The sequence below is a fragment of the Emydura macquarii genome, unplaced genomic scaffold (genome assembly GCF_026122565.2).
Source record: "Emydura macquarii macquarii isolate MOO-44397 ecotype Brisbane River unplaced genomic scaffold, CSIRO-AGI_Emac_v2 contig_1027, whole genome shotgun sequence".
NCBI lineage: Eukaryota > Metazoa > Chordata > Testudines > Chelidae > Emydura > Emydura macquarii.
In genome coordinates this window covers 16034901-16049392 of record NW_027131164.1, presented here as the reverse complement: position 1 = coordinate 16049392, position 14492 = coordinate 16034901, and the positions used below count along the sequence as shown (strand labels likewise).

The window sequence follows — 14492 nt, the reverse complement described above, 5'->3', positions numbered from 1 at the left end:
AGATGGGGTTACCAAAACTGGACACAGTATTCAATGTGTGGGAGCCCCATGAATTCCTACAGTGGCATTTTGATATTTTCTCTCTTAATTTCTATGCCTTTTCTGATAGTTCATAACAACCTGTTAGCCTTTTTGACACTTATGCAACGTTCTGGGCATTCTGACATCATTAATAATAAAATTCCAGCAGCAAGTAGTCATTTCACAGGAACTCAGTCAGCCAGACATCTACAGAGACTCCTTTCCACCCCTTCAGCACTGTGGGAAGCATACTCTCACCATCTCCAAAACTTGTATCAAACAGATGGCACTTGCGGTATGCCTGGAAGGGCAACAAATTCAGGCTACTTCAGAACTGGGCGGGGAGAAAACCAAAGACTTAGAGCCCTGACAGAGAATGCCAGGCGACCCCTCTCTTTTATGATGAAGGAAATTCAGCTCAGGCTTCTCTGCCTACCATAGCAAAAAGGGGAAGTCCCTAAGTTAGGACAGGCTTTTAAGGGTCTGCTTCCCTTTGTTAGGAACATCTCTTTTAATATATTTATTATGTCATAATATTTTATGATAGGCTGACTCATACCATACACATTTTCCTTTTTACCACATACAACCCAGACAGATGATAAACAATAAACATTATTGTGGGCTAGATTGAGCCATTAAGCACCATCAGGGAGAGCACGAGGAAGCATTGTGCCTCAGAGACAATATTTCTCACATGGCTGCTTTTTGTGATGGTGGCGGTAATTTGCAACACTCCTTTTCCCAGTCTGTGCTCTCTCTTTTCCCTCCACTCTGTGCATCTAGTCAGTGCTGGGGGGGTGGCGGTGGGGAGTGTGGGACAAGAGCTATGGTTCTGCCTCTTTCCCACCCTTCCTACTCATACCCTACTGGGAGTATCTGATGCTTAGACCCTTCCTCTCTCCCCATCATCTGGAGATAAGATCTGGATAGCATTAACATCACCATGCAACTGAAAGCGGATAGGAGCTTGCTCCACTTGCTCCCTTGAGTGCCTGTGTTAGCGCTAATCACAATATAGCCCTATGACATCATAGTGACATCATGCAGCAATATTAATTGACTGTGTTCTGAGGAAAGCAGAAAGCTAACATGTTGTCACAAGAATATTTATCAAACTCTTTTCTTGCTAAAATTCATGTACAATCCATAAAGTGTTTCTTTGCATGCAATCAGTTCTTTTATATTTAAAATCTCGGAGGGACACAGAACGATATGTACATGCATTACCAGCCATACATTTTGCAAAGCTTCAGAAAAGCAAGGTGAATAAAGATGGAGTTTTTGAGTGTTATGAATTCTCTGAATTTGAGTCAAACATAGTACTGGCTGTAATAACTGATTTTGATATCAGTTTTTAGTAAATGGTGACAGCTTGATAATAATGTAACTATATTGCCCAATTAGGTGCATTGGGATGGCTTTTTACAACTTCCTTTGAAGCAACTGGCCTTGGCAACTGTCAGAGAGATGCACTAGTTGAACTGTTCCAATATGGCAGAACTGCTCTAAGGGAAAAAATAACTCTCAGCTTTCGGGAATTTCCTTGAGGCAGGGACACTCCTATCTGTTCCTCATGACTGCACAGGTTTGCCCATGTGGATTACCTTCCAAGATCAGGGCCTATCTTTGTACAGCTCCTAGCACAGAGGTCTCAATCCTGACTGAGGACTTTCTTTGGCTGTTACTGGACTTCAAATAAATAATAATGTTTAATGATAGAGTTGTAGCTCTGAAGGTAGGTAACAAATTCCATAGGTGAGAAATTGAAATCCAAAAATAACACAAACATGTTTAAGGACCATCTATGCACCCTAAAGATGTATCACCACGTGACACAATGCTCTGTTTACTTTGGTTTACTGTTCTAGCAACTGGGGGGGGGGGGGGGGAGGGAATGGCTAATTGTTGGCATTATGGGCTCTAGTCAAAATCAGGCAGTGAAAATAAATGATTCATGATAGGCAAAGTATTGTTTTTTTGCAATTAGATTTTTTATTGTATCCTATATTTTTCATGATTTAAAAAAAAAAAGAAAAAAAGATCAAGGTGGGAGTAATGCCAGAGGTGGCAACAGGCCAATTTGCGCCTGTAAATGTTACAGCCACCAGATTTTGAAGTGATATTAACTGATCAAAAGCAAAACCTTTCCACTGTTATTCCTGTTATTGGTTTAAGAAATGAAGATATGGAAACATGAATAAAGTGGTGGTGCCTTGGCTGTGGGGGAAGGTTTGGAGGACAAAAATAAGAGAAAGAAGGGATAAAATACACAACATGCAAACACAGGAATGAGAATTCAGCACTTTATCTTTAAATTGATTTCTTTGCCTTGCAAAAAAGAAATAGCTGCGTGCTTTTGAAAAGCTTGTAGTGTTAAAGCGCCACCTTCAGTTACTTGGAAGCACGGAGAGCAGATGCCCAGAGGATGCACCTCAGTCCCTAGGATATGAGATCACCCAGCCTGCCTGCACTAGGCAATGGGAAATAATCGCACATCCACTATCACATCCACTATCCCTTACTCTCTAGCAAAATGAATTGCAATGTTTTCTAATAGCCAGCCCAGGAGGAAAGGGTGAAAGCATTAATACAACCCATTTTAAATGACCCATGCAAGTCATTTTAATATATGTATATTAAGATTAAGCTTCCAGCCCAGCCTCTTCCAATTCCACACCTCCCCCACTGAAACGGTGCGAAGGTGGGAGGTGGGGGGCGCATGTGGGGGACTTAAATAAAGGCGGAGGGGAGGAGCCAGTAGGAGGAGCCGAGTTACACTATTGGCTGGCTGGGGGAGTGATGTCACCCATATGAAACCCTGATAACTAGTTCGGAGAGGACCCAGCCGCAACTTTTGCAGAAGGGGGCGTGTGATCTAGTAGAGCTCGGGGCCCGGGCGGCGGCTGCTGCTGCTGCTGCTGCTGCTGCTGCAGGGGGGAGGGGAAAGAGCCGAGCCGGAGAGAGTCCTGCTGGTGCAAGGGGAGTGTGAGCGGGGAAGAAGGGCGCAGGAAAGAGCTTACAGGCTGGGTTTCACCTTGTGGCTCCTGTGAGGCGCGTGTGGCGGGGCAGAGAAAGGGCTGGCACACACAAAGAAATCACTCCAAGCCCGGCATGGTGCAGCAAGCGGAAAGTACAGAGACTGAAAGCAACCTGCCCAGGGAGGCGATGGACACAGAGGAGGGCGAGTTTATGGCATGCAGCCCGGTCGCTTTGGACGAGAGCGACCCGGACTGGTGCAAAACGGCTTCAGGGCACATTAAGAGACCGATGAATGCCTTCATGGTGTGGTCTAAAATCGAGAGGAGAAAAATCATGGAGCAGTCTCCGGACATGCACAACGCGGAGATCTCCAAGCGCCTGGGCAAGCGGTGGAAAATGCTGAAGGACAGCGAGAAGATCCCCTTCATCCGGGAGGCGGAGAGGCTGAGGCTGAAACACATGGCCGATTACCCCGACTACAAATACAGACCCAGGAAAAAGCCCAAGATGGACCCATCGGCCAAGCCCAGCGCCAGCCAGAGCCCGGAGAAAAACGCACCCACCAGCAGCAGCAGCAAAAGCGCCAAGAGCTCCAGTAAGAAATGTAGCAAGCTGAAGTCCTCCTCCTCCTCCTCCTCCTCCTCCTCTCCCGCCAAGCCCGGGGCGAAAGCCACCCAGCCCGGGGACTACGCGGGGGAGGACTATGTCTATGGCACCCTGAAAGTGAGCAGCAAAACGGTGAAGTGCGTCTTCATGGACGAGGAGGATGAAGAGGAGGAGGAGGACGACGAGCTGCAGCTGAGGATCAAGCAAGAGGCGGAGGAGGAGGACGAGGAAGAGGAGCAGCAGCAGCAGAGGCGATATAATGTAGCCAAAGTCCCGGCCAGCCCCACCTTGAGCTCTTCGGCAGAGTCCACCGAGGGGGCCAGCCTGTACGAAGAGGTGAGGGGCAGCGCAGCCTCGCACGGCAGCAGCAGCAGCAATAGACTGTACTACAACTTCAAGAACATCACCAAGCAGAACACCCAGCAGCAGCCCAGCCTGTCCCCGGCTTCCTCCCGGTCCATCTCCACCTCCTCCTCCAGCAGCGAAGAGGCGGACGACCTGATGTTCGACCTGAGCTTGAATTTCTCCCAGCACCCTCACGCCGCCTCGGAGCTGGGGGTGAGCTCCGCTTCGGGGAACCTGTCTCTGTCCCTGGTGGATAAAGATTTGGATTCGTTCAGCGAGGGCAGCTTGGGCTCCCACTTCGAGTTCCCCGATTACTGCACCCCGGAGCTGAGTGAAATGATTGCAGGGGACTGGCTGGAAGCGAACTTTTCCGACTTGGTCTTCACTTACTGAGCCGCGGGAAGGCGTGTCGCTGTTGAGAACAACCGTGCAAAGAAATCGGAAAGGAAAGATGATGCTGGCGATGTTAGGATGAAAGTGGTGGAGTAAAAATGAAAAAAAAAAACAAAAAACACACACACACAATTAAATGGATTGTTTTCTTTTTTTTAAAAAAAGTCTCAGAGTTAGTTCCAAACCGAGCCCGGAGTTATGATTTTTTTTTGTTTTAATTTGGTGATCGCAACAACAACAAAAAGGCAAAAGGGACTGGGGGAAAAATGATACAGAAGTCGATGTTTGAAGTGTGTCGGTCTGTGATTGAAGTCTGGAAGATGGTCTGCAAAGAAGTCTTTTGGCAGCACAACTGTTACTCAAGGGGGTTTGTGGATTTTTTTTCCCGTGAGAGATCTTAAAGAACTGTTCTGATTTCTTTTTCTTTTTCTTTTTTTTTTTTCTGAAAGGGACCATTGCAACTTTTTTTGGAGGGAGAAAACTGATGTCTTCTATGCATCCGATTCTTAACAAAGCTGCAGGGAGCTTGAAAAAATGCAGACTGTACAAACGCTTACAAAAAAACTGTGAACTGACTTAAGATCAGAGTTTACTTTTCAGATCAAATTGTCTATGGTTTTACAAATGTGATTTCTACTTGCCAACTTTTTTTTTGTAACTTGTTCCCTTATACCTCCTTGATTGAATACCAGACAGCCTAGACCTCAGTACAAAAAGGTATTGAAACATTTTTGATACATAACAGACCTCAGTCTTTTTTAAAAATTAATATATTTTCAGGCGTATTTTTGTACAGTGAAAAGGGAACATTCTTGCTGTGTTTTTTCAGTAAGACTTTTCAGGCACTTCTTCCCTTTTATTATTTTTTTTTTCTGTTTTTAGCATGCAAGTTTGTTGGTACGTTACGTCCTGGTTTTAAAAGGATTAAAATTTTAAAAAATAATCCTTGCATCTAAAGGCCTTGTGGTTTAAAACAAAAAAAGAAACTTTTTGTACAGCTATAGTTCAGATTTGTTCAATATTTGTAGGTAAAGATTTATTGAAAATGGTGATATAGACCTCAGAGCTGTTATCTTAGTTTAAAAGATTGTATATGTACTGTACTATAGTAGGACTTTATGTATCTCATACGCTGTGATATGTGGATGGGGCCCCAGATGGAAGGTATGAAACTGGATTCTCGATTTTTAGCAAAAAAAAGGCACATAGTTAAAAAAGTTTCTCATTTTGTGCAATATAATCTAAAGTACAGACCATCTGCATATTTTGTAGCAAATGATGGCAAAAGCAGACTTGTGCACTGTCAACATCATTGCCTTTTTTTTTTATGCTGAAAGTCTGTATCTTGACAATTTTAATAAATCAGCTGGAACTGATAGAAACTCGTATCGCTATTAGTGTCTGTAGAAGTAACGCGGGCGATGCCAGGGACCCACGCCCCACCCGCGGAGCTGTAGCTGGCTGTGTATGGATGTAGCTAGGAGGAAGAATGCGAGGCAGCTTTTTTATTCCACGAATACAAAAGCGCTGACTTTATTTCCCCCCCTCCTTTCCCCAATCCGGCTTTCCGTGTCCAGCTAGCCTAGAAGGGGAGCAGTTGACCCCGGGGGGGGGAGCCCCCGGAGCCACTAGGAAGATGGCGGGGGAGGGTCTCGGAGAACGTGATTCCAGGCACGCTTTAGTGCTAGGTTCTCCGGCCGCTTTACCTGCCCTTCCGTCAAGCAGGCAGCGATGCTGCCTCTCCGCTGGGCGAAGGGGGGGGGACCCTTCCCAGCTGAGTGTGGCTAGCGGAGGAGCCCTATTGCTTGGGAGGGGGCGTTATTCTAGTTCTCTCCCCGTCTCGGGGGGCGCAGGGACACCCTAAGGCTGCATCTGTGCGCGTAGGAGGCGGGGTCCCGGCTCTGGCTCTTCTCCCCCCCCCCCCCAAGTGGTGGGGGCTCGGCTCTCCGGGGAGGGGAGAGGGGCTGTGCTATCGCCCTCCCTGCACCGCCCGGGGGTCTCCTCCGGGATCTCGGGGAGCGGCTCTTCTGGCTCCCGGGCCGGGGCCCCTTTCCACGTGGGCCTCGCTGTTGCGCGGAGGGTTAGGCTGGCTGGGCTGTGCGCGGAGGGGGTGTGTCCGGCCATGTGCGGCTAGCCAGGGCGGCGGCGGGCTGGGGACTGGGCGCGCTGGTTATTTTAAGCCGCTTCTCCCACCCCTGCAGTCATAAATGGGGGGCGGGGGGAAGTGGGAGAAGGAAGGAGCCGGCCGGAGGCAGCGGCGGGGAGGAACCGGAGAGCGGCTGGCTCGGGTTCCCCCTGGGCGGGGCGCTCCGGGCTCCCCGGCGGCCCGCCCTTTTCCACCCCCGCGCCGGTCTCTTCCCGCCTCCGGGTCCTTCTTCGCTCCGTGCATCCCTTCCGCAGCCAGGGGCGGGCGTGGGTCGCAGAAGGAGCGGGACTTCCAAGCTTGGGAGGCGGCCGCAGCTAGCGGCCCCTTCCCTGGGGGATCCTGCATAAGAAGGGGGCGGACGGGGGCTTCCAGTTTGCCCCACTGGCGGTGGAGGCTGCAGCCAGCTTTGATCTCTGCCCTCTTGCTTCTGTGCAGCGCTTCCCAATCCCTCCCTGGCCGGCGCGCCCAGTCCAGGCGCTGCCGGCTCGGAGCACGAGCCGGAGCGATCTTCCCCCGGACCGCCCTGCCTCCTCCTTTCTCTTAGAGCGGCCTAGGCGGGCCCTCTAGCTAGCGATGACCTGCCCAGCCGCCCTCCTCGGCAGTGCCCCAGCGCTAACCTCCGTCCCGCACCACCGGGAGCTGGAGAACCCAGGGGATCTGAGCCAGTTCCCTTTTCTGTGCAGTTGCCGGCCAGCGAGCTGGGGCGTGGGAAGGGCGGATACGAGCGGCTGCTGCAGATTGAACAGACTTTGTAAATGTGCATTTTTTTCTCCTTAGGAGCCGTCAGATTTCAGTTTTACACTTTGAAAGAACTGCTGATGGCAATAAACAGACTCGCAAGGTGGAAGTGTGTTTCTCAAGAAGTTTACTTTTTATCTGATAGGCATTGCTCGACCCTTTATCTTTATCCACTAATAAATGATCCAGCTGTTTACAAGGACAATTCACTGTGCTGGTAATTTTGGTGGCAACCACTGTTACAGGCTTTCAGACTTGCTGAAAATGAAAATCCTGCGTACATATTTGTGAGGCATAATAAAACATAACATTTAAACCTGCATGCATGTTATGTTTAATCAAAGACAACTCTTAGGCATTTAAGTGGTGAGATATCTACTTTAGGTTAGTTAAATAAACTGGTAGTTAAATGATTAATATAATCTGATCTCTTTCTCATAATAATAATTAAAAAAAAATTACTCATGATTCTAAATAAAAGCTGTTTGGCCTAAATTCTTGCTATCAGAAAAGAGATGTAGAATATCTGAGAACCTAAATTTATGTCTTGCATTGTGATAATTCTTTATGAGAAAAACTGTGTTTTAAAACAAACAAGTACTATTCACAAAATATCCTTGCCAATGGATAGTCCTCAATAAAACAGAGTTTCTTGAATTTTCAGTTTTTTTGGTCTCAAATGATTAGTATGTTCTCCATATAATTATTTAGCAATTAGGTTGAAAACAAATGACATTTATCTCTTCTATGGCAAAAACAACAACAACAACAACAAAAACTAAAGTGCTCTACTGCCTAGCCATTAGCTGTCCTACTATTGAAAACCAGTTCATGTTCATGGGCTAGGGTGATTGCATTATATGATTATATTCCAATCTTTTAAAACTGAGCCAAAATTCTCTTAGCAATTCTTCAAGCTATCATGAGAGGGTATGGATAATTTCTTCCCCTCCCTTCTTTCTGATATGCATCCTTGTTTATTAAAATAATAGGCAGTGTAATTGAACATTTGTGTTTTGCAAATGTTCAGTGAGTCATGAATGATGGTCAAGTCTAGGCTGGATTTTATTTGTAATAAGATCTATGTTTCAGCTCACACAAATCTTTACATATATTTTTGGAGGAAATTTTTTAAATTCCCATTACAAAATATTAATCAAGGATAACTACTCTGCCATATTCGAGTATAGAGCAGTCAGGCAGATTTTAAAGAGCCACAGCTCTACTTTAGTCAAACGAAAAAACACCCTGCCAAAAGAGTCTGGGCTTTGGGGATGGAATTGCACAACAATATGTAAAATGAATATTTTGAGTGAAGATAAAACGTAGGGGGGGACAGTACATATTTTTTCCCCCAGAAAGTTTGACTTTTCATCCATTTGAAAGCTTAATTTTGCATATTGCCCAAGGAGAATGAATAAGTTAATTAAACCACTACACTTTTAGGGCCAGAACTTGCTCCTTGTTGAAATCAATGCCTGAACTCCCACTCACTTCAATGAGAGTAAGAGTAGTCTTACAGTCACTAAAGATCACATCAGCTAGGTTATTGTATTTCATGGCTGGGGTGTTTTTGGTCATAATGAATAATCCTATTCCCAGTTTTTCCTTTTAAGTAAACATATGAATTCTTGTTGACTACCCTCTTGGAGAAATCTTTCTGTTCCAGGCTTAGTATCTGCCATTTACTTTTTTATTGCTGCTCCTGTTTTCATTTGGTCTCTGTATAGTACTTCTCTAAGTGTAAGCAGATTTAGGGACACAAAAGAAGAAACTCAACTTTATACACATGGAAAAAAAAAACTTTCTTTAGAACACAGGATTTTACTTCAGTATAAGAGCTAATAAAAGGTGGTGGTATTTTTCAGATTTTAAAATGAGCATTTTTTGAAAGTTAACTGCAGTTGACATTTTCCCTTCTGTTTGCTTTCTTCTGTTTACCCTCTCCTTAACTATAAAATTACCAACTTCCAGAAAATTGTTTAATTCCTTTAAGGGAATATTTTTTTTCTGATTTAACAGGAAGATGAATTTAAAAAGCCTTTTAAATATCTTGCAGGCTTAATTATAGGCATCCACACCCTCCCAGGATAAACTTCCCTAAAGTAGAGTCTACCGAACGTGGTTTGCATATGTGCAGCCTGCTTCTTCAACACCTGTGTAAATCAAGTGCAATCTATTTATTCATAACTATAAATCAAGTTATTCTATTGTAAAACTGGTGTGAGGTCAGAATCAGGGCCATATAGTTTTCAGCTATTTGATATTCCACATGGTTCTTCTTTTTTTCTCTACCCTTGCCATATCTTCATCTTTGATGCCCTGGCATTGGCTTAAACCTGCACATCTTAGAAAAAATTCTCATTTTGCTTAATGAGAGCTTTTTGCCTCAAGAAGAACGTGGAGGATTGGGCCCCAAATCTTCCTGTTTTCAAAAATAGTTCTCTTTCTAAGTTCCCCTTAATCTTCACTTATTGTAATGGCCTGAAAGAAACTCCATATATTGAGTTGCCTTTCATTTCAATCACTGTACAATTTTATTTTTTTTATTTTTTTTCCCCCCAATTTTTTACACACTACCTGTATCAATTAACTGCCTAATTAGTTTTATCTGCTCTACATGGATGCAGTGAATTTGTAAGAGAATTTCACAAACAAGTAGTTTTTTAGTGAGTTTAAAGTAAACAGAGTTTTAAAGACCTATTTTTATATTCAATATAAAGCACAAATGTGCAGAAAGTGTAGAATGACTTACAAAAAAGGGAAACAAAATTTCTATTATTTCACGTATAAAAGTAATACCTTCATTGGGTAGCGATTCTCTTAGAAAACCCAATACTTATGCCAGTGCAAAGATAGGAATATTTTAAAAACTCTTAGAAGATTATGATTGACAGCAGTTTCAAAGGAATGACTTCTATATATAAAAGTAAACCCCTAAAGCAATATGGTCAAGAAGGGGTGAGTGGTTTTCAATGATGAACAAACAACCTGGAAGTATGAGAATGGAGGTTCCAGTGCTTATTATTTAATCAAACTTTTTTGTGGTTAGCTATTACATCTGGATTTTCTGTGAAGTGAAATCTTGCAGAATGAATGAACATGAGGAAATCAAGCTACTAAGATTTGTGAACCTTCAGAAATTAAGATTTTTGATCACCATAGTATTGCATTAGAGTAACGGTCACCTCCCAGAAAATCAAGACAGTGATTTACCATCTGAAGAAATTTGATCAAATAATAAATATGAATCCAGGAGCTCCCATTATCACAATTTGTTTCTGTTTCCATCTTCCTGCGTATCTCCAAAGCCAACTTGCCTCAACTCCTGGGTATACCAGGGAGAAGAGCTATATGCCATTGTTAGTTCATTTGCAATTTCTATCTGATTTTGGTCTTGTATATATGTTGGAGTTTTGGAGTCTCTACATAAATTCTATGATACTTCTTCTTTTTCTTTCTTTTTTTTCTTTTTGGTGGGCTGTTTTAAAATAGAGGCCTGTTTTTCTAGTATGGAACTTTTGATGGTTACAACATTTCAAAGATGTTGCCTGATGGCCACAGGTTTTCAGCATGACACTTTTAAAATATGTAATTTCAAAGACTTTTCAGAGGCCACATGAAATTAATTTTCATAGACACTCCAGGTCTGGGGGGGAAAGCTGAAAAGTACTTTTGTTTAGAAGTCTGAGTGATGGTGGGGGGGGGAACCTTTTCTCAAGGTTTTTGCATGCCAGTGCACAGCCTATTGCTATGAGACAGAAAGAGGAAAGTAAGGCTGCTTGAGGCAACGCACTGGAGGACAAAGTGTTTTCTAGCACTAGAAAAAGAAAATGCATGGCAAAGTTTTGTCTGCTAGTAGACTATATAGCATGCAGAGTTTAGTATGTGTCAAAACAGTGTATGACATTGCTGTATCAAAGTTGTAAAATTAAGCATTATTTATTGAAAACTATGTATTTTTTTTGTAAAAACCTGATCACTTAGAGGATTAATATCAGTGATTTTGTGCTAGTGCTACAATCTTAACCAGCTTCTTTACTACAGTACTTGATATGCAGTGTTAATGCTCAGGGTTGAAAACAGTCCACTCCAATGTCTTTTTTTTGCAAGAGTTTTTAAATAAAGGAACAACAAACAATTGTTCAAAAGATTAATAAAATTGTGTGATCAATCTTCCTATGTTGTTTTATGTGGATTTTTTCCCCCAATTTTGTATTTGCTAAACGCAATTCAATTATTGTTGGGGCTCCATTCTTCATTCTGTGGACACCCAATACTGTCGTGTCTTTCTTTCAAAACCAGCATGGCTCACAGTTCTGGCCAAAGTAGCATGTGCAGACAGTGAATGCTGTTCTGTGCACATCCAAGAGGCAGTGAAGTGAAGAAACAATCTTCTTCTTCTCTCTCTCTCTTTTTCGGTTAGAACTTTGGATAAAAAACAAAGTGTTTTATGTAAACATTTCAGATAGGTTTTAAAGTAGAACATGAAAGAAGGTAAATAAAATGGATTACTTACCAGCAAACTCCATTTCTCTCTCTGTCTTTTTCTACAAACAGTTTACAGTCTAAATGTATTTTGGCATAGAAAATAAATCATTCTGTATTAAGATTCTAAATATGAAAATGTTTTTATGAAAACCTGTAATGATTATTGGAACTATAATAAGGTGTTTTTAATGTGTTTATGTGGTGAGAGTTTGTTGTATATTAAATATGGTTTTATAGAAATGATTGTGTTATATTGTAACAAATTCAAAATGCACAATTAGCACAACCCATCTGTTGTTAAAATTCAACCTCCAAAGGTCTTACGTGTACACATTTCATCATTCACCAAAGGACAAGCAAGACTTGTATTAGGTTAACTTTTGTTTAATAACTATCTCTTCAAAGATTTACATGGCTATGTAAATATAAACTTGAAAACTTTGTTGCACCCACATCTTGATGTATGGTGGGTTGTAGCTCCCTGCACACGGGAAAGGATCATAAACTCTTTGAGCAGTGACTGGGTTTTTTTCTGTTTTTGTAGAGCACCTAGAACAATGGGGTCCTGTTCCACGACTGGAATTCCTAGCAGTTATGATAATGCAAATAATAATTAATAAAGGATCATGTTCTTCCTGAAGTCATCGGTAGAACTATTGACTTCATTGGGAGCAAGTTAAGGCCTCCAAACTTGAGAATATCTTGAGCAGAAAAAAAAATCACTGTGGTTAGCTGTCTTATTTCCTAAGGCTGCTTACTGAGGAAATAATTATGCTTACCTAGCTTGCCAAGTGTATGGAGGGCATTTTAAGTAATTAAACAGATAGGAATTCTTTTTAAAAAAACACCATTGATAAGCTGTTAACTGCATGTGAGTATCTGACAGTCTGGTGTGGTATAAAGGTTTCATATATATGAATTTGGGATAGGTATATGGGCATTCATGGGTGGTGAAGACACACATTGGTCATTCTAGACCAGTGTCAATACATCTTTTATACAGCACCACCCCATAATTTATTCTGAACATGCTACAAATGTTACACAAAAGTTATTTTGTAATTGTGTTGTAAATGTGTTGGGTAGGGTGACCAGATGTCCCGATTGCATTGGGATAGTCCCAATATTCAGGGCTTTGTCTTATATCGGCACCTATTATTCCCCTCCCCCCGCACCCTCGTCCAAATTTTTTACACTTGCTATCTGGTCACCCTAGTATTGGGACTAATTTTTTAATCCTTTTGCCTATAAAGCCTTACCTTAAATCCTACTAAGAAGCAAGGCAAACACAGAAATCTAAAAATAGCGTAAAATAGCTTATGTATATTTAAAAGTGTCATCATTTTATGGTCCAGTACCTTAGGCTCTTCCAGAGCTAGAAACCAGTGTCCTGCATCTCATTAAAAAGCTGGAAATACTCACCTTCCAATAGCCAAGCTCCCAGTTTCTAGCTTGCTGTCTCCAGGATATCAGACCTTAAAATCCACCTCTGGTCTAGGGTCTATTTTAGGAATATTGCCTATCTTGAGTCTCAGACCAGTGATATCTTTGGGAGGGAAATTCCATAATTGAGGGAGAAAAGAAAACATTAATCTGGCAGGTTGTTGGTACTATTTTGCAAATTCCTCTGTCTGTAAAGCCTGGGTTTGTGATTACCATCAATGGGATTTTCAAATTTGTTTCCATAGATGTCAGTGGTAAATTTTTCTTTGTCTCCCATCAGAGCAGAAATAAACCACCACTGAATGCTTTTGAAAATTCCCACCCCTGATCCCAACTGTCCAGGCCTCTAAGTGAGAAAAATGTATATATTTTAGAAACCACTAGAATTACTAAAATAGTTATTTTTCTCTACATAATAATCTTATGAGTTTAAGATCTGATATATTTGAGATCCTTCTAGTGCTAGAAGTAAATGATGTGTGTCCCATTGGAAAGTTAGGAGTATCTCCTATCCAATTGTATAAATTCGTTTCTAGACTTGATGAGTCACAAGCTATCAGACCTTAAAATTGTCACTTTTGGAGGTACTGTCTGATTAGAGTCTTGGATCAGTATTACTTGATGGAGGAAGGTTTGGCAGGAAAGAAAATTTTTTCTAGCAAATTGGTTTTGGTGACTGACTGAAGTTGCTTTGAAGTTTGGAATGTCAGAAGTTGTCTCAACAGAGATGGCTGCATAGGCAGACACAGTCACAGTAGCTAGGCACAGTCAAAGGTACATGTTAATAATACATTCAGTTTATCACATAGATAACACCACCACCTCGAGAACTGTTTATGTGAATGTATGTGTGTACATATGATAGTGATTACTGCTAGTCACCATCCTAATACACAAAAAAAAGGATCCATTATAACCTCCCAATTTCAGTCACTTACAACTTCTGGAAAGTTTCACGTTTTGCAGTGAAATTTTTCATGTTTGGGGTTTGTCTCAACATGATCTTTTTATGAAAATTTGAGCATAGCCCCTACAGCCATTTTTGAGTTAAAGAATAAAAAAAAAAAATCCCTAACAGTTTCTCCATTTTTAAAAATGGTAGTTTTTTTTATTTTCCATGAGTAGGATAAAGATGCTTAACCCTTTCAGCTGAGATTTGACATCTCCATAAGATTTAGCATGTGGGGTCGATGTTTTCCAATGATTCAGAAATGTTATTTGGAAAATGAAAGTTGTTTGAAAATCTACCGAGATGTGTGCAAACTAGAAAACATTACCACATTTTAAGTTACCATGATATAATGGTAATGCACTTTGGAGGGTGCAT

General features: G+C 42.1%; 1 protein-coding gene across 1 annotated transcript; it reads left to right on the top strand.

Annotated features, from left to right (window-relative positions):
* Window positions 1-2952: 2952 nt before the first annotated feature.
* SOX11 (SRY-box transcription factor 11) lies at window positions 2953-6521 on the top strand. Its single transcript, XM_067544881.1, has one exon. The coding sequence runs from the start codon at window positions 3136-3138 to the stop codon at window positions 4345-4347; it is 1212 nt and encodes a 403-aa protein (XP_067400982.1). The 5' UTR covers window positions 2953-3135; the 3' UTR covers window positions 4348-6521.
* The last annotated feature ends 7971 nt before the right edge of the window (window positions 6522-14492 follow it).

Bases quoted from the DNA above. Each gene is read 5' to 3' on its own strand.
- SOX11 (XM_067544881.1), top strand. From the start codon at position 3,136: ATGGTGCAGCAAGCGGAAAGTACAGAGACTGAAAGCAACCTGCCCAGG.